Source organism: Aulonocara stuartgranti, assembly GCF_965226115.1.
Source record: "Aulonocara stuartgranti genome assembly, chromosome: 3".
NCBI lineage: Eukaryota > Metazoa > Chordata > Actinopteri > Cichliformes > Cichlidae > Aulonocara > Aulonocara stuartgranti.
In genome coordinates this window covers 74,968,219-74,995,574 of record NC_138941.1, presented here as the reverse complement: position 1 = coordinate 74,995,574, position 27,356 = coordinate 74,968,219, and the positions used below count along the sequence as shown (strand labels likewise).

General features: G+C 41.7%; 2 protein-coding genes across 3 annotated transcripts in view; both read right to left on the bottom strand.

The window, feature by feature from the left end:
• Window positions 1-27,356, bottom strand: part of LOC309703496 (uncharacterized protein) — a 288,348-nt gene that overhangs the window by 213,498 nt on the left and 47,494 nt on the right. The window lies entirely within an intron of this gene.
• Window positions 1,288-27,306, bottom strand: LOC309703518 (uncharacterized protein). The gene is made up of 8 exons (XM_082528416.1): window positions 26,929-27,306; window positions 17,082-17,429; window positions 16,623-16,955; window positions 16,436-16,534; window positions 15,442-15,774; window positions 6,951-7,283; window positions 4,482-4,802; window positions 1,288-4,391 (listed from the first exon to the last, which is right to left on the bottom strand). The coding sequence occupies exons 1-8, from the start codon at window positions 26,960-26,962 to the stop codon at window positions 4,330-4,332; spliced, it is 1,863 nt and encodes a 620-aa protein (XP_082384542.1). The 5' UTR covers window positions 26,963-27,306; the 3' UTR covers window positions 1,288-4,329.

The following is a 27,356-nucleotide window of genomic DNA, read 5'->3' as shown; positions in this document are numbered from 1 at the left end:
TCGCCAGCGGCTTTACTTCCTGAGGAGGCTGAGGAAGTTTAGCATGAACGCCAACATCACCTCAAATTTTTACAGGTGTGCAATTGAGAGCTTGCTGACGAGCTGCATCACAGTTTGGTACGGAAGCTACTCTGCCAGCAGCCGTAAATCACTGCAGAGGGTGGTGAAGGCAGCAGAGCACATCACTGGCACGAGGCTTCCTGCCATTCAGGACATTTATCTCCAGCGATGCCTCCGTAAAGCACACAGCATCATCAAGGACCACAGCCACCCAGCACATCAGCTGTTCTCCTTGTTACCATCTGGCAGACGTTACAGGAGTCTGTCTGCTCGGACTATAAGACTCAAAAACAGTTTTTACCACCAAGCCATACGACACCTCAACCACAACACTTAAACACACACAACACAGCACTCAGAAGCTACCCTGCAGCTTCACAAGTACTCTGTTTAATCTGCACTGGTCACTCCACTTTATTGTCATTGATATTTCTATTTAAAAGTGCAATACTGAAATTTTCTGCTGCTCATTCCTGTGCAATATCCCATCTGCCCCCCGTCATATTTCTTTTCAAGATTTTCTTATTTAATCACTAGTGTACATATATTTATATTTATAGATACATATATATATTCAGTCATCTTTTCTCTTTTACCATGTCTCTCTAATATTTTGCTCTTTACTATTTTTCTGTTTTTTTATTACTTTATTTTATTATATTTTCTCCTACTGTATCATGCTGCTGAGTGACTGATGCTCGTCAAACACATTTCATTGCAATGTTGACCCTGTGCTAACTTGCATATGACAAATAAAACTGAAAACTGAACAGGAAGTGAGCTCATACCTGCTTGACCCTACCATTTCCATGGAAATAGCCTTAAAACTGTTACTGCAAGGTGATTGGAGGCTTTTAGATGGCATCACACAACAAGAAGAGAGAAGCAGAGTCTGACAGCAGAGCTCACTGCTGGTTGCAGACAGCAAGTGACACTTTACAAGATAATTTTCTTTTAAAAAAATAAAGCAAATGAAGCTGAATCTTTCAGTTAATTAAATTATTTAAAAACAGTCTTGAATTGGTCTAATTAAATTAAAATGTCTTAAATCAAACCTTCAGAAACACGAGAAGTCAGATCTCTCTTTCTTGCTGTCTGATGGATGGCAGTCAGAGACGGTTTCATTGTTGGTGACATTAAAAAGTCTTAAATCTAATTTCAGAACATGTAGGATCGCTTTTATCCTCAAACACATCCACCACAGAAGAAGAAAAACACTGGATCAGATTAACGGTTAGCCAGTTGTTTTTATTTGGACTTTTTCCACAGGGACAGTGCACATTCATGAACAATGGAGGAGCTTAAGATTGCTACCAATAGAAATCCGATAGTGTTTTTTATAATCAATGAAACTGTTTTTATTTTTAATATCTTACTGCATTTTGTATACGTTCATGCACAAGTTTTAAAAAACAAAACACTAAAGCTATTCTGTTATACCTGTATGCAAAAAATACACTGCACCCACAATATTTTACAATTCAGCAATAACGATCAATCTAATAAACTTAAACCTGCACCATCCTCCATATTCTGGTATTCTAAACAGTACTTAGCAGAAATATTAAACAACCTAAATAACAGGGTTGCCATCTCCCAGCAAAAAAAAAAAAAAAAAATAGGGAACAGCCCCTCTGCCTCATGATGCTTAATCGACGTAATTGACTTTAATTTAATGCATGTGTAAAACAAATACAAATAAATCATTTTTTCTACAATAATTAAATAGATTCAACATCTTTCATTAACAGAATTGCAGACTGCACAGATGGTATCTTCCCAAAGGAAAAAAGTACTATAGCTTATTAGGGTATATATTAGACTTAATAGTTACTATATACAATAATGGACTTCTATACATGTTACAGCAAATACAAACTTTGGTTGTAAGGTTCAGATAATTATTTATTAAAGCTAGAGATTTTAAATGAGAATAAGAAAGAGAAGTGTTTCTTTGTGCCCCCCTTTCCCTGTTAATGCCATACCTGGCCCTCTGGCATAACTTTGCTAGACCCGCCCCTGAAAAGTTGCCAGCTGTCACCAGTGTTGGGGAGTAACTGAATACATGCACCAGCATTACGTATTTAAAACACAAAATATGAGTAACTGTATTCAGTTACAGTTACCGTTTAAAAGGTGTTATTCAGAATACAGTTACTTTGTTGATTACACGGCGGTCTTTTCCTGTTTCATATTTTAGGCTGTGCCCTCTATTGGTAATTCAACGCCGGTGGAAACCCAAACAAAACACGCATTAGGAGGCTCTAATGCCCGTGTCTCAATCTCACGGCCCATGTCACCTCTACTTGCGGCCCACATAATAACGTGAAGAAATATTTTTAAAAAGTATTATTCAAAAATGATTTAATATGAAGGCAATAGGCAGAGAGTTACGGGCATAGCATGTATGAAGCATGTAAATATAATAATAACCACTGCAGCCAAGAAGAGAGCCTGACGAGCCCAGCTGTAAGTAAGCTATTAAGACTCGACTGTACACCGTGTTCGTGTTTTCCTCTGAAACAATAAGTTCTGTTGGAGCAGCCTTTCAACGCCTCTCTCTGTCTCTCACAAGCAAAGTTGACCCAGACAACAAAGTAAAGCTAGTTTTCAGCTACGAGCCCGACACAGAGCCCGACGCATTAGCCAGAGGTCCCTTTACTACAGTTCGGAGCCGCGGACCTGTTTTATATACACGGGAATAGTTTTCTACACGAGATCGCTGCAAAAAGTGCAGCCTTACCTAATGTCCACCTACTGTTACTCATTTATATTAAGATTTAAACATCTAGTTGGTGTTGGTATGGCGAGTGACCTTCAGTTATAGTAATAAATGACACAGCAATAGTACATTCATGTAGTTGTAAAAAGCATGACAATATATTAAGTAATTAAGTATTCAGAATATGTTACTCTCATTGAGTAAAGTAACGGAATATATTACAAAATACATTTGGGGACACGCTAATGTCCAAAATACAATGGAGCTGCTGTTAGTGGGACAGGACTTTATTCAGTCTCTTTGACATGATGAAAAATGAAATTAATGGATGGATTCCCAAAGGAAAAAAGTACTATAGCTTATTAGGGTATATATAAGACTTAATAGTTACTATATACAATAATGGACTTCTATACATTTAATCAGATGATCACTTTGGTTGTAAGATTCAGATAATTATTTAATAACAGCCAGACATCTTAAATGAGAATAAGAAAGAAATTTCTTTGTGCCCCCCTCTCCCTGTTAATGCCCTACCTGGCCCCCCTGGCAACACTTTGCTAGACCCGCCCCTGCACAGTTACCAGCTGTCAGCTACTTAGAAAAGGATCCTGGTGTTATTTGTCTCTCAGAAACAGTTCATAACTTCCCTTCAACTCATTCATGTCACCTAAAAGGTAAACCTGTTTCTCCATCACCTGTTCAGGTCTGATGGTTCAGTAAGGACATCTCCTGGTTTCATCTTCATGTTTCCCTCTCACCACATATCCAAACCGACATCATGACCAGCAGCTTTACAGCTGTGGCTCCAGCAAACATCAGCTGATACTAGAAAGTAATATTGAGTAAATTCTAGCAACAGTTTATCAAGCTTAAATGTGCTGTAGTTTATCCGCTGGTTTCCTCCTTCTGGGGCAAAGTGGGCGATAAACAAACAAGAGAGAAAAGCCGATCAGCTGATCATTGATCAGTTTCATGATTGAAGTAGCAACAGGAGAGGGAGGGGGAGAGAATGAGAGAAGAAGAGACAGCTGTGCAGCGTAAAGACACGGAATACCTCCAGCTTTGTGCCTTTTTTTCCCCCATTCTAGCTGAAGTACGGGACAAATCATGTTCCTTTTTACCTCATTATGGAACTTTAAAGTTCGACCTCCTCGGCTGTAATTGGTCCAGCCCAGAGTCCAGAAGTCCAACTTTTTGTGCAATGGTTAGCATCTTCTTCTGCCTTTTGGGTGCTACCGCAGGTGCCTTTGATGTCGACATTGCTGTGTTTGTTGTCTTCTGCTAGCCAAGATTTATGTATATTTGAGAAGCATTTTGTACTGGACAGGAGACACGGCACAAGATTGATTGAGCATGCATCAAGACATTGATTGACAATGGTCTGCAGCCAATCAGGACGCAGAACACAATGCACTGTACAAAACAAAGAAAAAAAAGCATGCAAAATTGCACCCCAAAAAATCAGCGAAACAGTGAGGCTGCGAAAAGTTAACCCCGTTATAGCGAGGGACCACTGTATAAAGGTTTTGCACATGATGTCAGGCCTAAGCTGACCGAGGAGTCGGATCAATGCAGCTGTTTCTGTTCATATTGTCCCTTGTTTGACCTGCAGAGGAGACAAAAGACAGTCAGACACACGAACGATTGCCTGCCCCCCCACCCACACACACGTGCAAACAAACACAAACCAACAAACCTTTGACTTTGAGCAGCACAATTTTCGCTCTCCAGATCTTCCCATACACTACACATTTGTATTCTCCACTGTCACTCTCTTTGGGGGTTTTCAGGGTCAGACTGAGGTCTCCAGTTCTCAGCAGGTCTTCATTCATTTTCGTTCGGTCTCTGTAATCCTGGTCCTGTTCTCCAGGCTGGTCAGAGCCGTTCTTATATACATGGATCGTCTTTTTTGGGTTATAGTGTACCCACTCCACTTCAGCATTTTCAGGCAGGTTCTGTGATGTTTTGAAGGGCAGCTGGACAGACTCCGACCCCTCCTCCACCTCCACCTGACAGACTGAGAGGACAACAAACACAACATGAGCTGTACAAAGTGTGATTGGTGTTCAGAGCAGCATCATGTGACTCTTGTTCTGCACTAAATGAAGCGATGGAGTGGCGCCTCCTTCAGGCAGAGAAACAGCTCATGGAGAGAAATAATTCCATCCATCCATCCTCTTCTGCTTATCTGGGGCCAGGTCGCAGGGGCAGCAGTCTATGCAACAAAGTCCACACCTCCCTCTCCAGCCACCCCCTACAGCTTTTCCAGGGAAACAGCAAGGCGTTCCCAGGCCAGGTGAGAGATATGATCTCATTAGCATGTCCTGGGTCTACTCCAGGGCCTCCTTCCAGTGGAACATGCCTGGAACAACTCAAATGTCTTGATGCATGCTCAATCATCCAGGTAAGTAAATTCCAAATTCTGTTCATCTGGACATAGTGTTTTCAGTGGGAAAAACGTTTCATCATCATCCAAGTGACTTCTTCAGTCTCAGCTGACTGCAGGTTTCCCCAATCTTATAAACAGTACATTTGCATTCTAAGGAGCTTGGCCCATCTTCAAGAAACTTAAAGAAGTCCAGACACTTTTCTTTCCAAGCTCCTTAGACTACAATGACCTGGATGACTGAGAACAGTACAGTACATTTGCATAATGACTGAAACTAGCACCACTGAATGAACAAGGGGCTGAGAGGTCAGGTTGTTTATTTGCAAGTTGTCATGACCATTGATCAAAGCTCACTGATCAAAGACCACTGATCAATGGCCATGAGTACCATTCACAGAGAGTTGAGGAATGTCTGCAATCACAGCATTGTAAGATGGTGACAGATGTACCCTCCTCGATTCAGAGATGGTCTTTCCCTTTTCATGTAAATGGCCTCCTTGACTTCGCCCTATTAGCACCTCGTCCTTTACTCTCGCGCTGCTCCGTGTGGCAAATCGAGCGCACCTCTCTGCATTTCAAACACGCATCACAACAATTAAGAGCACCCGAGGCAAGCTCGGAAAGCCAAGCAGAAGTTATTTGTAGAGATGAGAGGATAATGGCTGCTGAAGAACGAATGCTATTGGTTGAAAAGAGAAGTAAAACAACTTCAGTGGTTGGAAACATTATGGGTTGGCGGAGTCAGACGTGGATCAAGTAGACATAGTGTGTAAACTTTGCTACGGTGTCGTAGCTGCACCACAGAGCAACACTGCAAATTGACATACCTCAATGTCAGTTTGATGCAATTGTGCATTGTGTGGCTACACAGCTTGCCTTGATGTTTGGTTATTTGTATGCATAAATATTATGCAGTATTTTGAAGTTCACTAAACATAGATGTTTACATTTTTCATTTATTTTTTATATTGCAAACATTTGCACTGTTATCAGTATTTGCACACTATTTTATATGATTTTTTGACAATCTTTAAAGCCATTATTCAACACATTGTTATTGTTAAATAAATATCGTCAAATAATCAAGATCTCAATTTCAGTGAAAAAAATCGTGATTATCATTTTTGCCATAATCGAGCAGCCCTACCTTGAGGCGACTGTTGTTGTGATTTGGCACTATATAAATAAAATTGTATTGAATTTTCATTTACAGCTGTAAAGTACCTCTACATGATGCTGTGGTGTCAAACTTACTGCAGCAAGTGTGGCTCTGTTTATTGTCAGTGAGTCAAATTGCCAATTTAAATAGTATTTTATCTGTATTAACTTAGAATCCATGGACACATCATTTTCACTCTTATTATCTTTCACTTCACAATAAAAGCCTCATATTTATGGCTGCTACACCCTGACATTTGACAACACCCAAATGACTGGATCATGGTAAATGGTAAACTGGTTCTCATATAGTGCTGACAATCACATGCATTCATACTCTGATAGACAAAACTAACAAAACTACTGATTTGATCCAAACTCAATCACACCAGAGGCTTTTATTTTGAAGTTAGGATAGTTAAAACTTCATTTTTAATGGTCTTCTTAGTCTGTTCATTTAAATGGACAGTTGCTCCACCTGACATTTTTGGCTTTTACATCAAAACATTAAAGATTTTATATCATTTGAATAAACTAAAAATAGATTAAAACTAAAAGCTTTTAGAAAATAAACTCCTACATGACCTCTGACCTTCAACCTGTATCTACAGCACTGACCTCTGACTTTCAGCTTCACTTGCTTCTTCAGGAGGATGTTTCCCTCCCTGCTGTAGACGGTGCAGGTGTAGATGGAGTTGTCTCTCTCTGTGGGGTATTTCAGGGTCAGACTGAGGTCTCCAGTTTTCAGCAGGTCTTCATTCATCTTCGTTCGCTCTTTGTAATCCTGGTGCTGTTCTTCAGGCTGGTCAGAGCCGTTCTCATACAGGTGGACCTTCCTGTTGCCTCGTTCCTTCCACTCTACTTTAGCAACTTCAAGCAGGTTTTGTGTGGTTTTGCAGGGCAGCTCGACATATTCAACCTCAGAGTGCTCTGGCTTCACCTCAGCGTAATCTGTGGGACAACAAAGGAGAAAACAAGGTTGGATGGAGACATTTGTGTTGACTGCTGCACGCTGCTGCTTCACTGGTAATGCATTGTACCTCATTCAGACCCATTGTTAGCAGCATAAACTCAGCCACTTACAACATTTTGAAACACCTTGCATCCTTGCACCTCTTGTGGGAAACACCCCACATCACATCAAGAACTCCCCCGACTTCACCGACAAGGTCCAGAAACTTACCCTGGATCCAGATGAAACCATGGTGTCCTTTGATGTAATCTCTCTCTTCACATGCACACCCACCACGGAGGCCGTGGAGACTGTCAGAAAACGCCTACAAGAAGACAGAACCAACTTCACCCCTGATCAGATTTGCACGCTGTTAGACCTCTGCCTCACCACCACATATTTCAAACGCAACAAGGGTTTCTACAGGCGAAAACATGGCTGTGCCATGTAGCCAACCTTTACATGGAGGAAGTGGAAAGAAAGGCTCGTGGCTCTTTCAAGGGGAGAGTACCCAGCCACTGGTACAGATACGTAGAGACAACTGAGTCAAAATCAAAACACAAGAAGTGGAATCCTTCACAGTAGAGCAGGGCGATATGACCAAAAATATTTATCACGATATACATTTGAAAATTTGCCATAACGATATAACTGATGATATAATTGACACTAGACAAAATACAACTCCACAACTTTATTAGTGCAAAAAAAAAACCATCAATGTATTTTCACTTAAACAAGCAGCAGTTTTTTATGTGAATTAAAGTTATATAAAAAATTAACAGTGCAAATGCAAATTCCTTGCTGACAGTTTAACCAAAAGGCATTTCCAGTGGAAATTGGCCAACATATCCTCAGCATAACCATGTATAATATCCACAAAACTTAAAAAGATGTTATACAAACAATATGGTACGGTGGCCCTGAGAGGCCAAACGGACTGCAACTTCAGAAAACACTTGCAAAAAGAAAAATGCTGCAAAAAGAAAAATGCTGCAAAAAGAAAAATGCTGCAAAAAGAAAAATGCTGCAAAAGCACACAAAGCACAACGGAAATAGGAAAAAAGACAACGGAAATGTTTCTGGGGAGACAATAACCGGACGGACCAGTTGCATGAACCAAAACATGCTTGTCACTACCCGATCCGTACCGGAAACCCAATCAGTACCCCGCATGCGCAAATTTTACGTCACTTCCTCTCTTTGTCAACATTGCGACATTCAATATATTTGAATGACACAGTTAGCGCCCAGTTAGCTCCTAGCATTTCTCAGCAGCTCTGCCTCCTTTTCGACTACCGGGACATTTAAACAATGGATAATCCGTATCTGCAACAAATTTTTGCTTTTCTCCTCAACAGAGAGCGTTCCCCGATTGAACAACAGCGCCGTAAAATAAGAAGAATGGCGCCTAATTACAGAGTTAATAATACAGACTTTGTAATATGTCACGTGAAGATTCATCAGCCAGATGAAGTGTTTACTGGCAATTGACAGTGATAGTGGACATTATCATCACTTTTCCAACAATCCTCTCCACAGAGACAAGCATAAACACACTCAATTATCACTAAATCAAATTTAACACACGTTTGTAATGACGCTAATTCAGTTTACAATAGGGTTCATTCGCTCAGTCAGCAGGTGGCGGTATCCTCGTACACTGGGGAGTACACTGCCATTAAACGAACAGAAGAAGAAGAAAACCCCTGCACATGTGCGGTACGTTTCGGGTAGACCCGATTTGTACGCTCCGACTTTGCACATGCGCAGTAAGGATCGGGAGTCCCGATCTGTCACTATCTTTTTATTTTTTTGTTTTTGTCTACATTATATTAAATGTTTCATTATCGGAAACATTTTAAGAGATACTTGTTATTCTTAACATCTTAACAGATACTCTGACCTGTAACTATCGTAAAATGCTTCGACCGGAAGTAGACACCTTTCGCGCATGCGGGGCACCGATCGGGTTTCTGGTACGGATCGGGTAGTGACAATGCTAACAAGTGTGTCACAAAGTGCACTGGGACTGGGAGACACTTCAAAGAAGTGGAGCGGCCAAAGAATAAACTTTCAAAAGTAAGTACTGAATATGCTTCATACGCCGTTCGATAGTCGACCTTAATCCTACAGAGATGTGATGATTTTATGGATAATTAAAGTCAGTCATATATCCACAAACACAACAAGCTGAAAGTCAGTGATGCTGCTCTGTTTGCAGTCCTGAATATCACGGCACCAGCAGGATTCACTGCACTGTTAATGTTAGCTATGTTATATTGCTGCCTCTGTTCGGTGGTGTCGAGCCAAACAGACTTTAACGTGTGTTTGAACGAGCTGACGGTTCACTCGTTAAGCTGAAAGAAAGATGCTTTAATCACAGCAGTCACACATGTGTCCACTGCACCATCTGGATCTCTTCTTGTTTAGCACTCGTAGTAACACAAACACTAAATCCTGCTGTTTGTAGCAGTGTGTACACCTGAGACTGTCACCTGTCTGTCTGTCCTGCACTCTCTCTCTGTTTCTTTCTCTCTGATTGTGGAATAAAAGTATGAACATGTGTTTATAAGTTACACTTGTGTTTGAATCCTGCAGCTTATCACACATTTGATTTCCAAGTGTGACGACTGCAAGTGTCCAGAGTGAGGACAGACTGAGGGACCCACTGCTGCACATCATCTGTGAGGCTTTGCATCCCTGATGATCCACCAGGACAAACTCAGCAGTGTGTGAGGAAGAGGAGGAGGAAGAGCCAGCAGCAGCTGACAGATGGAGAGAATAGACAGACTGTTCCCTGTTTGTGAAGGACTGCTAGGAAAGTTTAACATAACTGTCTGTCCTGAATCAGTCTTATTAGGTAATTTTCAAATAATGTGATCATCCCAGTGTTTTCAGTGTGGAGAAAGTACTCAGGGCCTTCAAGTTACACACTATGAAAGGCAGCAACAAGTTTAATGTTCAGAAACCTAAAGTATGTATCAGCAGCAGAATGGAGCTAAAATAAATGTTGGTTTCAGTTCTATGAAGCTTTGAGTATTTTGGATCAGTAGCTGCTGTGTTTGTTGCAACATATTGCTGTAATTGTTTATATGCTTTATATATTCTGAGGTAAGTTGATCTATAGTGTTACATCATATTCTATAAGGATGTTATGTGTTTGTAGACTTTCTGCCCAGTTTGACCCATTTAGCAGAAGTCAGCCTGTTTAAGGCTCTGATATCTATTCTGTGTGACTTACAGCAGTTATGACATGGTCTGATTTTCTCACCCAATAAAGGAATATTTAATATATCAGTCTACTCTGCATTCTATCAGAAACAGTTTTCACAGCTCGTACATTTGCTTTTTCCACACATGTATGTAAGCACTGAGCCAAATTTAGTAATGTAGTAATTGCCAACATAGTAAAACAAACAATATTTGTCTCTTATATATAATACATCTATATACACACTGTCACAGATACCTGTCTTTGAGTGAAGATTTAAGGTGATAGGAAATATAAATAAATGCAACTTGAATCTTTACTGAAGCTCAGTATTAGACACAGAGTTCATGTTCACTGCTGTAATAACTAATAATGATTAATATAATATTGGCCATATTATATTTACATTACCACAGTGAGATGATTTTAGTCTCATGAACAACATCAGCTAATTGTTATTTACTAGCTAATCTTAAACGACTGTTCAGCACAGAAATGAAGCCCAACAATCATGTTTTACAGTCCTGTGGTCTCAGCCTCAGATACTCAGCTAATCACACAAAGCTCATGTAGAAACAAATGTACAAAATATGTTCTCCTTCATTTCTGTCAAACAAAGCTGTATGAAACGTTTCCAGTTGTTCGTATCATGGTTGCTAGGCAACCTGGGCAGCGCGACGGAGGCTAGACCGTCCCATCTCACAAGCCTACAAGCCTCGCACTTCCGGCCTCAGCGGTCTTTGAGTGCGGCCCTTGAGGACCTTTAAGGCTGCAGACCCTGAATTGGGATACAGCCATACATACATGTTTTGGTTCGTGCAACTGGTCCGTCCAGTTATTGTCTCCCCAGAAACATTTCCATTGTCTTTTTTCCTATTTCCGTTGTGTTGTGTGTGCTTTTGCAGCATTTTTCTTTTTGCAGCATTTTTCTTTTTGCAAGTGTTTTCTGAAGTTGCAGTCCGTTTGGCCTCTCAGGGCCACCGTAATATGGTAATATTATGTTGAAGCACAGTACGTATCACTCTGCGAGGCTCCTGCCTACGATAGCCGTAATGCTCCGACATTCCATCAAGCAGTGCGGGTTTGTAGCTTAGCAAAGTCACACTAAAACATTTGACAGATTTTCGAGCGCCGTGTACCACATAAAAGTTTTGAGGTGAGTAAACACAACCAGAGTTCATACATAAGGCACACGGGATTATAAGGGGCACTGTCGATTTTCAGAAAAAATCAAAGGATTGATTTTAAGTGTGCTGTATTTTCCAAACAACACGGTAATAACGGCGGCCCGCTAGCATGCTCTACCAAAAATAGTGCTTTGTTGTGTATCTGACGGACGAAAGCTAAACCAGTTCCACACCACTGAAGTTGCAACATTTTTACAAACCAATTCTGGTTCATCCGTTTCATTCAACGATCCACTTTCGCTCTTCTCATTCTGCGTCGCTGCCATGTGCGTATGTAAACAAAGGCATGCGTGTTTTACCCATATTCTATCGCCATATTTCATTTTCTTATCGTTGCCCAACATTACACCGGTATTACCGTGAACATTTTGATATAGCCCAGCCCTACTTCACAGTGCACATAAATGCTGTGGATAAAAACATCTACAGCACTGACCAGGGAAGACACAAAGGATAGCTGTTTGCCTTTCCTGGACTGTGCCGTGTGCATTGAAGAGAATGTGAACCTGAGGGATTATTATATTATCTTATGCCACGTTATAGACCTAATTAAAGATTGTGAAATCATTATGTAGTTTTAGTTTGCATTATTTCTCCCGACTCAGAAGAAGGTGGTGACTATTATATTTGTATTACATTAGACTGCTGATTTATGGTGAATGAATGATATTATTTTATGATGCATTATACTGAGTTATAAGAAATACTGTTTTCAGAGAGTCATGGCCTTATTTGTCTGATTAGAAAAGAACAGAACATACTGGACAGGAAGCCAAGGTCATAAGCTCACTGAGAGAGAAAGAATGTGGATGTTTAGGTTTTATGACTAGGTGGGGGCCTCCTGAAGCTATAAGAATGTGAGAAATGCTCAGACACATCGAGATCAGGCGGACACCCTCCCGCGCTCATCTCCCCTCTGGATGGTTTATGCTCAAAAGTGTTGTATGGAATAATAAGAATTGTATGGAATAAAGAGATTGTTGATTAAGCATTTGAACAACGAGTGTTGTCCTTCCTTCAGCCCAAAGATGAAAGAATTGAGGTGTTAACAAACGTAAACACTGAAGTTTAGTGGAAGCCCACACACACGGACCAGTACCTCCTCTTTGACTCTCATCACCCTCTGGAACACAAACTTGGAGTAATTAGGACCCTACACCACCGGGCAGAACATGTTCCCTCTAAGCGTGAAGGGAAACAGAAGAAACACGCACATGTAAAGGAAGCACTCAAAACATGTGGTTATCCTAGATGGGCTTTCATCAAGGTAGCAAAGATGCACAGAAAAGAAGACCAGACACCAACTAGGGAGGATAAGAAAGACAAATGCAACAACATTGCCATCCCCTAGTATATTTCAGACCAAGCAACACACTCAGACAGAAACTGGTTCATTCCAAAGACAAAACTCAAACACAGACTTAACAATGTGTAAGCTGTACAGTTTAGCGAGGAATGCCCAGACCTCTACATTGGAGAGACCAAACAGCCACTTCACAAACGTATGACACAACTGTGCGACCATCTTTGAACAGAGTTGGTGGTTTATGGGCCTTTGATGTGTGACTCATCACATAAACCAAGATGTGAGAAAGGGTGTAGCCCATTATCAGCCATTATTGGGTAAACCAATTGTTAGACCTTGCCCCACCATAAGATGACTTATTGAGGTAAAAATGACCCAGGATGTGAGTGGGCGTTAAGGCGTCTGGGGAGGGATCTCAAAACTGGATTATAGATGGCAGAGAGTTGGTGTCGTAAACCCCCGCCTCTGTTCAAAGATGGTCGCTCACAGTGGACATAGATGGCTTCTTTCACTCCTCTTTCAAACCGTCTGTCCTCTCTGTCCAAAATGTGAACATTGGCATCCTCGAAAGAGTGTCCCCAGACACCCCAAGCCTGTACCTACCCCATCATCAACCTCCATGTCAGTTATGAAGTGTATCACAACTCCATTTAAGTCTCCGTTTGTTACCTGCAGAGGTCTGAAACTTCACACAGCTTTGGATGATAACATGGAGAAAGGATGTGGAGATTTTCACACTTCTGCTAGAAATCATCTTCTAGTTATTGTGACTCAGATATGACTGATTATACACTCAACAAAAATATAAACGCAACACCTTTGTTACTGCTCCCATTCCCCATGGGATGGACGTAGAGACCTAAAATTCATCCCAGATACACAATATAACCATCCCTCCCAAACGGTGGTCACAAATCAGTCCAAATGTGTGGTAGTGGGCACATCTGCCATATTGAGATAATCCATCCCACCTCACAGGTGTGCCACATCAGGATGCTGATCTGACATCATGAGTAGTGCACAGGTGTACCTCAGACTGCCCACAACAAAAGGCCACCCTGGAATGTGCAGTTTTGTCTCACAGCAAAATGCCACAGATGCCACAAGCAATGAGGGAGCGTGCAATTGGCATGCTGACAGCAGGAATGTCAACCAGATCTGTCGCCCGTGCATTGAATGTTCATTTCTCAACCATAAGCCGTCTCCACAGGCGTTTCAGAGAATATGGCAGCACATCCAACCGGCCTCACAACCGCAGACCTCGTGTAACCACACCAGCCCAGGACCTCCACATCCAGCAGGTTCACCTCCAAGATCGTCTGAGACCAGCCACCCAGACAGCTGCTGGAACAATTGGTTTGCACAACCAAACAATTTCTGCACAAACTGTCAGAAACCGTCTCAGGGACGCTCAACTGCATGCCCGTCGTCCTCATCGGGGTCTTGACCTGACTCCAGCTCGTCGCCGTAACAGACTTGTGTGGGCAAATGCTCACATTCGATGGCGTCTGGCACGTTGGAGAGGTGTGCGCTTCACGGATGAATCATGGTTCACATTGTTCAGGGCAGATGGCAGCTGAGAATGTCCCAGTTCTTGCATGGCCAGCATACTCACCGGACATGTCACCCATTGAGCATGTTCGGGATGTGCTTGACCGGCGTATACGACAGCGTGTACCAGTTCCCACGAATATCCAACAACCTCGCACAGCCATTGAAGTGGAGTGGACCAACATTCCACAGGCCACAATTGACAATCTAATAGACTCCATGCGACGATGTGTTGCACTGCATGAGGCAAATGGTGGTCACACCAGATACTGACCGGTTCTGGGTCCCCAGACCCCCAATAGCGCAAAAAACTGCACATTCCAGGGTGGCCTTTTGTTGTGGGCAGTCTGAGGTACACCTGTGCACTACTCATGATGTCAGATCAGCATCCTGATGTGGCACACCTGTGAGGTGGGATGGATTATCTCAATATGGCAGATGTGCCCACTACCACACATTTGGACTGATTTGTGACCACTGTTTGGGAGGGATGGTTATATTGTGTATCTGGAATGAATTTTAGGTCTCTACGTCCATCCCATGGGGAATGGGAGCAGTAACAAAGGTGTTGCGTTTATATTTTTGTTGAGTGTAGATGAGGACCAAAGAAGGTTGTTACTGAGATTTGAGCTGACTTAGCTTAGCCTGTGTTTTAGCCACATGCTAATCAAACACATGTTCAGAAACTAGAAGATGTTACCTTTCAGATGAAGTCTCACACATGAACTTTGCTCCTACAGTTCATCTGCTGAAGCTTTTACATTTGGCTGGAAATCAAATAAAAACCAAAACAGCCACAAACATCAGACATGCTAACACTGTAACATTATTGGATGGAGCCCACTGAGACTGAACCACCATCATGAGTCTGACCTCTGACCTGTATCTACAGCACTGACCTCTGAAGATGAGCACCACGTCTTTCTTCATCAGGATGTTTCCCTCCTTGCTGTAAACAGTGCAGGTGTAGGTGTTTGTGTCGTCATCTGTGGGGTGTTTCAGGGTCAGACTGAGGTCTCCAGGTTTCAGTAGGCTTCTCTTCATCTCTGTTCGGCCTCTGTAAACCTCATGCTGTTTTTTAGACTGGTCAGAGCCGTTCTGATACACGTGGACCTTCCTGTCATACATAGAACCATCCTTCCACTCCACTATAGCGTCTTTGGGCAGGCAGTGTGTGGTTTTGCAGGGCAGCTGGACAGACTCCACCCCTGGATCCACCTCCACCTGGTAAGCTGAGAGGACAACAAAGCACAACATTATAACCAGTCCCTCCTTGTCTTCTAGTCTCAGTCAGATTGTGTCTCAGTTTGTTCCTGATGTGTTGCTGACTCTTCTTCTTTGGTAACTAGTCTGCAGCGTCCTGTAAAGTGCTGCAGACATGTTGGATGAAGAGCAGAAGAACAGACAGACTGAGCCTCCACAGTCGGCCATGTCTCACACACATCAGCACAGAAACCATGAAGATCTCGTGTGTCTGAACATCTGAAGCTCTCCACCACATGACTGAACACAACTCAAGGAGGAACATTTACTGAAGCTGCTGCAACATTTACTGTCAGCACATGTTTCCATGTCAGCTGCTGTTTACCACCACAGAAGAAGAACAGCTTGTCCACATGCAGCCTCTGTGTCAGATCAATGCAGTGAAGCACACACACTGTTTAGTAAAGTCATGTTGTGGAGCTGTTTCACTGATCAATGACTGAGTCTGAAGGAGGTTTTCTGACTTCTGGAACAAACCTGGAAGTTTCTCTTCAGCTCTCTGTATCAGCTGTTTGTAACTCTCAACTCTTTCAGCTTCTGGAACAAGTTTGTGTGAGCCACAGTCAAGGAGCCACCAGAGGACACCTGCTGACCATCGGCATTATGGGTAGTGTAGTAGGAGACACTCACCTGACATGAAATACTGACGGAAATGAAATAAAAGACCTCCAGAAACCACAAGAAGAACCAGGAGAACCACAAGAACAATGTTCCAGATTAGAAATGGTTCTGTGGAAAAGCATAAAAAGCACCATAACCTCTGAGCTCTGACCTTAATCCACAACACTGACCTCTGACCTGTGTCATCATCTCTGACCTTTGACCTGCAGCACGACTTTCTGTCTCAGGATGTCTTTGTCCCTGTAGATGGTGCAGATGTATCCTCCACTGTCTCTCTGTGTGGGGTATTTCAGGGTCAGACTGAGGTCTCCAGTTCTCAGCAGGTCTTTGTTCATCTTTCCGCGGCCACAGTAAAGGTTGTCCAGCTGTTTCAGGTGATCACTGTTGTTTGAATGCACTTGGGTCACTGTGAGTTCTTGGTCAGAGTGAGTCCACTCCACACTGGTGTCCTCAGGCAGGTCAGGTTTTGTTTTGCAGGGCAGGATGACAGACTCTGAGCCTTCCTCCACCTTTACCTCCACCTGCTGGTCTGAAAGGACAATAAAGCCCAGGATCAATTGTAGACACAGTAGCTGGAGCACAGCTGAGTATCTACAGTCTAGACTTTAGTAATTACTACTTGTAAATAAAGTAGGTGTTGGAGTTTATTGCTGACCTTTGACCTTCAGGTGTAAATCTTTAAGTCTCAGTTCTTCTCTCCCATCACTGATGGAGCAGGTGTAGCTGCCAGAGTCAGTCAGTTGGAGTCTTTTCAGAGTGAGGCTGAAGTCTCCAGAGTCCAGAGCATCAGGCCTCATTGATGTGCGCCCGGTGTAACGCTGGTTTTGTCCTCTGAGATCGTCTCCTCCTTCTCGTCTTAAGTGGACAGATTTGGGATGAAGATCCCTGTGAATCCACATCACTGTGGGGTCCACAGGTATAAAATCTGTGAACTGACAGGGCAGCTGGACAGATCTTTCCCCTTCATATACTTCCACTACCACAGTAAGGGCATGGCGGGAAACTGAGGACACATGAAAAAAAATACAGAGGCCAGTTTTACAGTGAGACTATTTATTTTTTGGTTATCTATATTCAGCACTTCTAATCAATGTAATCATGGTCATTTTTTGTTAAATACAGATCTACATTTCTTAGTCTTTGTTTGGTATTGTTTAGTTTCTGTGGGTCTCCTAGTTTAATCATTTGTATTTCTTGTTCTCAGTTACTTTTTTATTTAGTCTGCTCCCTTTTGTGTCCTTGTTGTCTTGGTCTCATCTTTTGTTTCTTGCAGTCTGTCATGTTTCTGTGTTGTGTTTCCTCCTTTATTTTGGTAGTCCTTTTGTCCAGTTTTGCTTCCTTGTCGTTCCCATGTCCCCTGTGAATGCTGTTTTCTTCCTTGTAACTTCTAAGTTTCCTTGTTCCCTGGTTTCCCGTCACTTTTTTCTAGCTTATCTTTTCTTTGTTTCCATTAGTGATTTTGCAGAGCCACAGCTCTGCAGTCAAAAACAGGCTCACTGCAGCCACTAAGAGTGAAAAGTACTAAACTCTCACTAAATTTGTCATGGTCCTGAGTCCGACGACTCAGTGTTTTGTGTTTCTTTATAATATTCTGTGTTCTTGTTTATTCTGGGGTTTTGGTTACCTTGGGTGTTTGTACTCTTCTGTTTCATGGTTCATGTTCCTATGTTCTGTGTCCCCCAGTCTGTGTTAAGTTGGTGTGTTATGTCATTACGTGTATGTGTTTCCTGTTTTACTTTGAAGGTCCGTGTCTGATCTCAGTGTGTTCAGTTTACTTTCCCCTGTCTCGTCAGGTCGGATTACTCCCAGCTGTGCCCTCCTTTTGTGTCTCATTCCCTTGTTATCCTTCTGTGTATTTAAACCTCGTGTCTGCCTCTGTTAGTTGCTGGTTCGTCTGTGTTATTCCCTGCCGTCATTCTGTGTTTGTTCTTCAGTCTTCCTGGTCATTCTCCCTGCAAGGTACCCTCGTTCGTGTTAAGTTTTAGTTTTCCCAGTTTAGAGTGTTTTCAGTTCTGCTTCTCGCCACCCTTTCTTTTGTGTTGAACTTCACCCTTTGTAAATAAAGCTCACTCACTACTACGCAGTCTGCATCTCGGGTCCGTTACTAATCCACACACAGCCTGCCTCGGCACCCCGTGACAAAATTATATATTTTTCATCTCTGTTCACAAGTTTCTGGATTTCCTTTTTTTTTTTTTTAAATAAAACTGAACTTTATTTTTCCATGTTTGGCAATGTTTACATTCTGTTTAATCTGTTACTTTTTGAAGAAGTAGTGCAGACTAATGAAGCAGTCTAGTGACAACAGTTACAAATAGTTGTTTGAAATGACATTGTTTTTTTTTTTTTTTAGATGAAATAACATCTATTGAGGTCTAAAACAAACAGATCTCTAAACAACTAAACAACCAGATTATGAAGTAATGTTCTGTTTGTGCAGATGTGGAAGCAGTCAGGCAATATGACACTTTCTTCATGATTTAAGGCTGCTGCTGACAATGCTGTCAAGAAGCCTTCAGTCTGCAGCAGGGGGAGAAGCTGTGCTGCTGTCCCTGTCAGAGAGGCAGCGGTCCCCGGGCTACGGACCGGTACCGGGCCTCTCGAGTGTGAAATTTATGGTTTTCTGTGTTTTTATCATTAACTTGGTTTCTCTGGGTCTTTTTCCATGTTGTAGTTGTGTTTTATTTTGAAAGAAATGAAAGCTCTCATCAGATCTCAGAACAGAGCGAAAGCCGCAGGCCAAACAATGTTAGAGAGTGTCCAACTGCAGGATGAATTCCTCTCTCTGGAAGCAGCTGAGTGAGTTAGAGGACTGTTACTGTAGCAACAATGCTAACAAGCTAGCTGTGAAAACAGGAGAAGGGCATGTTGAGGGCTAGCAGCTGTTCATGTTCCTGAATCTAAAAATCAGAGTGAGAAACAGCAGATCTTTGTCATAAAGCTCCAAAACATGAATTCTGACATCCTGACTGGTTTTCTTAGTTTTTGTTAATCTGAGTGGTGAAAAATGATTTTGGTCCCAAACTGATGCCCGAATGTCTTGAAACATGTTAAAGTTAAAATGCTTCAAATTAATACAAAAAAATGTTAATGTCCATTTCATTATTTATGTAATAACACAGCGGCTGTGGTATCATGGTCAGAGTTAGGTTACATCAAATATAGCAGAGATGAATTTGCAATTAAGATAATGATGCTGAGATTCATTCGCTGAAATCCAACTTTATATTGTCTACTGTAAACGGTAGTGTCAGTGTAGGGGGTGGACATCAGTCACTAAAGCTTGTGAGGCAAAGTCACCTCTACAGTGTAGTCAACAGAAAATAGTTGTTTTTTTTTTGTCTCTCTCACTGCATGTATACTACATAACAGGCTCAAGCCAAGTACATTCATTAGAATTAGAATTCTTTTTTTTTAATTCTCATGTACTAATAATATTTTATTATTATATTATTTTGCACAACGTTCGGTTACCTGTGTACAATAATGATCAGTAGAACTGTTCTTCGAGGAGCTAATTTTTACTTTTTTACTGTGATTAAATTTCAGAGTCTGTACTTTTTCACTTTTACCTGAGTATAACCAGTAAACACTGATGGAGTGTAACAGCCTTTTTATAGAGGACTTCATTATTTGTGCTATTATTGGATAAAATGCTGAATCCCATTTAGAGAAAAACTGCTTTGATTCTCCCGGCATGAACATTTCATGTAATCTGATCTAGTTTCAGCTTCACTGATGGATGGCAGCTCTCTGACAGCCACAGCAGAGATGTGTCTAATAGGTTTACTTATATTAATACAGAGACTTTACAAACAAGACTTATGAAGGAGAAAATATTAAATAAAGACATGACCTGTTTTGCAATGATCTTTATGACTCTAGTTATTATGTAGGTATTAGGGGTGCAACGATACACAAAATTCACGGTTCGGTTCGATACTTTGGTGTCACGGTTCGATATTTTTTCGATACAAAAAAAATGTTCATGCCTTTTTAATTTGTCATTTATTAAGATTATAAATATATATTTTAACTCAAAAGTACAGTTTTTAAATTTAACCCTAACCCTTGTGCGTGTTTTTTATTTTGACAGCGAATGCGCACCTGCGGACCACTTATGTGCAGCCCTGGTTATTTAGCTCGTCATATTGCAGCCACAGAAATTATTTTGTCCATGAAACCATAAAGCTGCACTTTCTTTTTGCCTTATAGTCTGATTTGTCATAACTTCTCCGTTTTGTGGTAAGCTTTTCTTTGGCTGTCACTTCTTCACCCTGACCTGTCTTATTTGGCTCAGCAGAACTAAAATATATATCCTGCTGCTTTTACACGCGCACTCACATAAGCTCAGCGATGCTCTGCGCGATCAACCTCTCACATGTTTAAGCTTGCAGCGGGAGATTTCACTTGTCATGTTTGCATAGTAAGCTAACAATTAATAAGACGATGTCAGAGGAATTGGTGCGCAAATTATCATCACTCACAGATCAGTGCTGTCGCTCTCTATACACAGTTCGCACGATTGCAAAGTGAAAGCAAAAAAACAAGCGCAAATTCAAACGCGACTTCAATATGTCACATATTGACAGTGGCTCACCGATGCCAATGACATAATTACCCAGCTACATTTCTGAAAGAATGCAAAAGCATTGACATATATTTTTCCTTCCTACAATAGCCCGACGGGCAGGGCAGAGAGATTTTTGTAGCCCGACTGGAAAAATCGCTAGCCCCGGGACGTCGGGGTAGCGATATTGCGAGCCCTGTATCTGATTGAGGAATCACTCATCTTTGGAAAAGAGAGTTTATTACAGAGAAATGTCTCTTTCCAAAATAAAAGCTATACTATACGCTTCTTCTGGGCTATATTCTCAGCAGCATAAGGAGAATCATGTGCTAACAGCTGTCTAAATGACTCGGCTAAAGTTAGTAGCATGCTTGTTGTTTTTGTCTTTGCACTAGGATGATGTCGGCGTAAATGTGCAGTCATATTCGTCGTGTTCCCACTAGTGCTTTCAGGTTAATCTCGTTGAAATGACTTTAACGCCACAACACGGCAAATCTCCGTTAACGAGCTACCGCCGATCGCCCCGTGCATGGGGCTGGACTGCCAACACGTTAACGAGCTAACTGCGCTAACACACTAGTTCCCACCCATGTAATTGAGCATTGCATGGCACATCCAACATACTGTTTTACTTTAGTCCATGACTCGCTTACCTTCAGGGTCATACGTCACATGAAAACCAAAATAATTCCAAACGCCAGATCTGAATGAGAGTGGGGGAGGTCCATCTTGCAAGGAGAGCTTAACTTCTGTCTCGCTAGCTTGCCCTGCGCTCTTCCTTCTGACTATGCTGTCTGTGTTGAGCGCTCAGTGGATCTGCGCTCGACAGTGCAGCCTAGGCGGAGTAGTCGAACGCAGATTCACTGAGCGCTCCACACAGACAGCATCGTCAGAAGGAAAGTTGATAAAATAAATTACAAATGTTGTATTGTTCGATACATATGCGTACCGAACCGAAAGCACTGTATCGAACGGTTCAATATCGATACGAATATCGTTGCACCCCTAGTAGGTATAATAACCATCTGTCATTGATGCCCACTTAAAGTATCTCTACAGATATGTGAGTTTCTATTTGTTGCAGTGTCTGCTGTCCTCTTGGTCATTTTTAATGTCAGTGACACTTTTTAAATAAAGGACTGATAAGGATGGATCCATGAAACTGAATGCAGATTCTTTCATGTGACAGGAGTCCTTTCTCTGCTCAGAGTGACTTCATATCATTAATGAGAGACACGTTGGACTTATTTTAGCCCAAAGTGAGCCGTCATTTGTGGTCAAGCCAGCCACCTCTTATCCGCCGCATAAATTTCCTTGCGCTTTTACACCAGTCTTTACGGTAGCGCCTTTTCACTTTATGTGCCGATTGAAAGCCTATACCCGCGCACATGTGCATGCGCGCGAACAGTTGCACGCGCATGCGCGCACACAAATTACAATGAAACAGCCCAATACAGTCAATACAATTATGGAAATGTCAGAAATTCATTAAAAATCATCCTGAGTAGTTGAGGTCCAACTTTCAACACATTCGTCCTCTGGGACACCTACTGTACATGTGTGCCAAGTTTCAGCCAGATTTACTGTAGAATTCCTCAGAAATTAAAGGGTACTTGTATCCAATGCAATACAGCCAATACACTACAATTATGTCAATTTTCAAAAATTCATTAAAAATCATCCTGAGTAGTTGAGGTCCAACTTTCAACACATCCCTCCTCTGGGACACGTACTGTACCTGTGTGCCAAGTTTCATCTAGATCTACTGTAATATTACTCAGAAATTACAAGAAACTTATATTCAACGCAATACAGCCAATACAATAGAATTATGGAAATTTCAAAAATTCATTAAAAATCATCCAGAATAGTTGAGGTCCAACTTTCAACACATTCGTCCTCTGGGACACCTACTGTACCTCTGGGCCAGGTTTCATCTCAATCTGCTGCATCAATAATTGTTTAATATTGATGGCTCAAAAGTGCTGCTGAGAGAGTCATGACAGGGACTATAAAGAGACAGCATATTTGCTTTTCTTCACTGACTCGCTCTGAAATCCAGATTTTAATTTTGGAATATTAGGTGTACTTGTGGTTCCTATAGAAGTTTAAGGTTGAACGGTAATCAGAGTCTTCATCTCTCAGGCCTCTCTTCTGTGGATGCAGCTCACATCATTCTGTACAATACGATCATTTTTAATTCTACAACTGTTTATAACCTGCATAGTTCACATTTCTGTATAGCTGTATATCTCATACTTCTGTATAGTTTTTTTTATTTTATTTCATATTCTGTATAGTTTTTTATATTTATATCCTGTTCATAGCCTGTACATAGCTTGTACTCACTACAGCCTGTAACTATACTTATAGTTATAGCATATTCATAACATACCTTCATACCGTGTACATTGTAACATACCATAATAGACCCATTTCTGTAATATACTTACATATCTATATTATTGCTAATATAAATTCTAATATATCTATATCATGGCTAAAGCACTTCTGGATGGATGCAAACTGCATTTTCTTGCCTTGTACCTGTGACATGTGCAATGACAATAAAGTTGAATTCTATTCTATTCTAAATTAATTCAGAAGACAAACACCCGTCTCTGCTTTTGAGATTAGCATTAAAACCCTCAGTTTTGACAAATAATACAGTTATAGTGGATCAGGTGCCCCTGAATCTTCCCTTATTTGTGCTGCAATAAGCCTAGGCTCTTGCGGGCTTCCCATCATGTATGAATTTTTTCCTTCTTTGCTCGTTCTGTGTTTATACACCTCTCTGCATTTAATCATTAGTTAGTATGTATCTCTTGCACAGTGTATATGTTTTCCTGTCGCCTTTTCATCAACCTCAGCCAGTCACAGTAGATGGCTGTCTCTCCTTGAGCCTGTTTCTGCCAGATGTTTCTACCTCTTCAAATGGAGTTTTTCCTTCCCACTCATGTTAGCTCATATGGGGTACTTAAATTGTTGGGGTTTTCTTTGTATTATTGTTGTGTTTTTACCCAGCAACATAAAGTGTCTTTAGGTGACTGTTGTTGTGATTTGGCGCTGTACAGGGAGTGCAGAATTATTAGGCAAATGAGTATTTTGTCCACATCATCCTCTTCATGCATATTGTCTTACTCCAAGCTGTATAGGCTCGAAAGCCTACTACCAATTAAGCATATTAGGTGATGTGCATCTCTGTAATGAGAAGGGGTGTGGTCTAATGACATCGACACCCTATATCAGGTGTGCATAATTATTAGGCAACATTCTTTCCTTTGGCAAAATGGGTCAAAAGAAGGACTTGACAGGCTCAGAAAAGTCAAAAATAGTGAGATATCTTGCAGAGGGATGCAGCAGTCTCAAAATTGCAAAGCTTCTGAAGCGTGATCATCGAACAATCAAGCGTTTCATTCAAAATAGTCAACAGGGTCGCAAGAAGCGTGTGGAAAAACCAAGGCGCAAAATAACTGCCCATGAACTGAGAAAAGTCAAGCGTGCAGCTGCCAAGATGCCACTTGCCACCAGTTTGGCCATATTTCAGAGCTGCAACATCACTGGAGTGCCCAAAAGCACAAGGTGTGCAATACTCAGAGACATGGCCAAGGTAAGAAAGGCTGAAAGACGACCACCACTGAACAAGACACACAAGCTGAAACGTCAAGACTGGGCCAAGAAATATCTCAAGACTGGTTTTTCTAAGGTTTTATGGACTGATGAAATGAGAGTGAGTCTTGATGGGCCAGATGGATGGGCCCGTGGCTGGATTGGTAAAGGGCAGAGAGCTCCAGTCCGACTCAGACGCCAGCAAGGTGGAGGTGGAGTACTGGTTTGGGCTGGTATCATCAAAGATGAGCTTGTGGGGCCTTTTCGGGTTGAGGATGGAGTCAAGCTCAACTCCCAGTCCTACTGCCAGTTTCTGGAAGACACCTTCTTCAAGCAGTGGTACAGGAAGAAGTCTGCATCCTTCAAGAAAAACATGATTTTCATGCAGGACAATGCTCCATCACACGCGTCCAAGTACTCCACAGCGTGGCTGGCAAGAAAGGGTATAAAAGAAGAAAAACTAATGACATGGCCACCTTGTTCACCTGATCTGAACCCCATTGAGAACCTGTGGTCCATCATCAAATGTGAGATTTACAAGGAGGGAAAACAGTACACCTCTCTGAACAGTGTCTGGGAGGCTGTGGTTGCTGCTGCACGCAATGTTGATGGTGAACAGATCAAAACACTGACAGAATCCATGGATGGCAGGCTTTTGAGTGTCCTTGCAAAGAAAGGTGGCTATATTGGTCGCTGATTTGTTTTTGTTTTGTTTTTGAATGTCAGAAATGTATATTTGTGAATGTGGAGATGTTATATTGGTTTCACTGGTAAAAATAAATAATTGAAATGGGTATATATTTGTTTTTTGTTAAGTTGCCTAATAATTCTGCACAGTAATAGTCACCTGCACACACAGATATCCCCCTAAAATAGCTCAAACTAAAAACAAACTAAAAACTACTTCCAAAAACATTCAGCTTTGATATTAATGAGTTTGTTGGGTTCATTCAGAACATGGTTGTTGTTCAATAATAAAATTATTCCTCACAAATACAACTTGCCTAATAATTCTGCACTCCCTGTATAAATAGAATAGAATAGAATCTAGTACTTCAGACCGGGAGATTGGCAAAATGTATAAATAGGGTGGCGATTAGGGGAATTGGAGACAGCTGTGTAACACAGCAGGGATACATTGGGAATAAGAAGACAGTGGACGTAAGACTCAACACAAGAAAGAGACAAGAGGCCACCAAACTAAAACACAGACCTAAGACACACGAGCTTGACACAGACAAAAGCATAAACAGACATGAAGACAAGACTGGCTTTAACACTAGAGTGTTTTCACAAGTCTTGCATCCACTTGTGGAACGCTGAAAAAGAACTACACTTAAAAGCAATATGGAACTGAAAACAAAAGAATACATAATGTAAACATATCATCAAATAATCCAGGACTCACAAACAATGATATGATGAACAGAACTATAAAGAACAACACTGAGAAATTCTTGGTAAACTGACCGAGGACTATGTCATCATGTCATTTTTTAAATATCATAGTTAATGTGTCCTGATTTGTAGATAGTGCCATCTTACAAATACCAGGAAATCCAACTGGGTGACAAGCCAGAGTTGTCTGCCCACACACCCACTGACTAGAAAAAGGGTTGAAACCTCAACTACTCAGGATGATTTTAATGAATTTCTGAAATTGACATAATTCTATTGTATTGGCTGTATTGAATTGAATACAAGTACCCTTTAATTTCTGAGGAATTCTACAGTAAATCTGGCTGAAACTTGGCACACATGTACAGTAGGTGTCCCAGAGAAAGAATCTGTTGAAAGTTGGACCTCAACTACTCAGGATGATTTTTAATGAATTTTTATATAAAGCGAAAAGGCGCTACCGTAAAGACTGGTGTAAAAGCGCAAGGAAATTTATGCGGCGGATAGGAGGCGGCTGGCTTGACCGCGGCTCAGAAATGACGGCTCACTTTACCGCGGTGTCTCTTTCTGGCACCACACCTGTCCTGATCTGATCCTCCGTGAGCGTGGACTCAGATGGCGTCACAGAGATCTAACCCGAGGTGGATCCGGTCTCGGTGTGGGTTATTACGACAGCTGAGGAACACGTGTGACCATCACGCGTGGAAAACTAATTAAACTGTCAGAGTGTAAAAAAGTGTGAAATGTTCGTGTGTGCTGAGCTCAGAGCCGCTACTCTCCAGCACTGCTTTAGCCTGGACGGCTAGCTCTGCAGAGTCCACAGTCTGAGTCCGGCTATCCGGCCCACGAACACAGACACACGCACACTAGTGCATGTATCCGTGTAATGAGGCTCAAACTGCGGGTTAAACAGAGAGGTTCTTACCGCTGACGAGGAGCAGCAGCTGCAGCAGCTTCATCCTCCTTTAAAGGCTCGCTTGACCGCAGTTTTAAAGTCCTGTTAGAGTGAGCCCTCACATGCGAAGTCATAGTCGAGCCAGCCGCACCTACAACGATGTTGCGCCTTTCTTCCGCATATTACGGTACGGGTGCGACTGGCTCAGAAACACCGCAGTCTACTGTATCCTGCAATTTTTCACTAGTTTAATACTCTACCCAGATTACAAATATTCTCATCTTTGAACTCCCATTACAGGGACAGGTGACACTAATATCTCACTGGATTCTTACTTTAGGTCACCCTCACTCTTCATCCAGAATAAGAATCCAGTGAAGTATTTGTTTCTGAAAACAGCAAAAATCATTTCAACATACACAACGAGAGACGAACATCCAGTGGCGGCTGGCCCATAG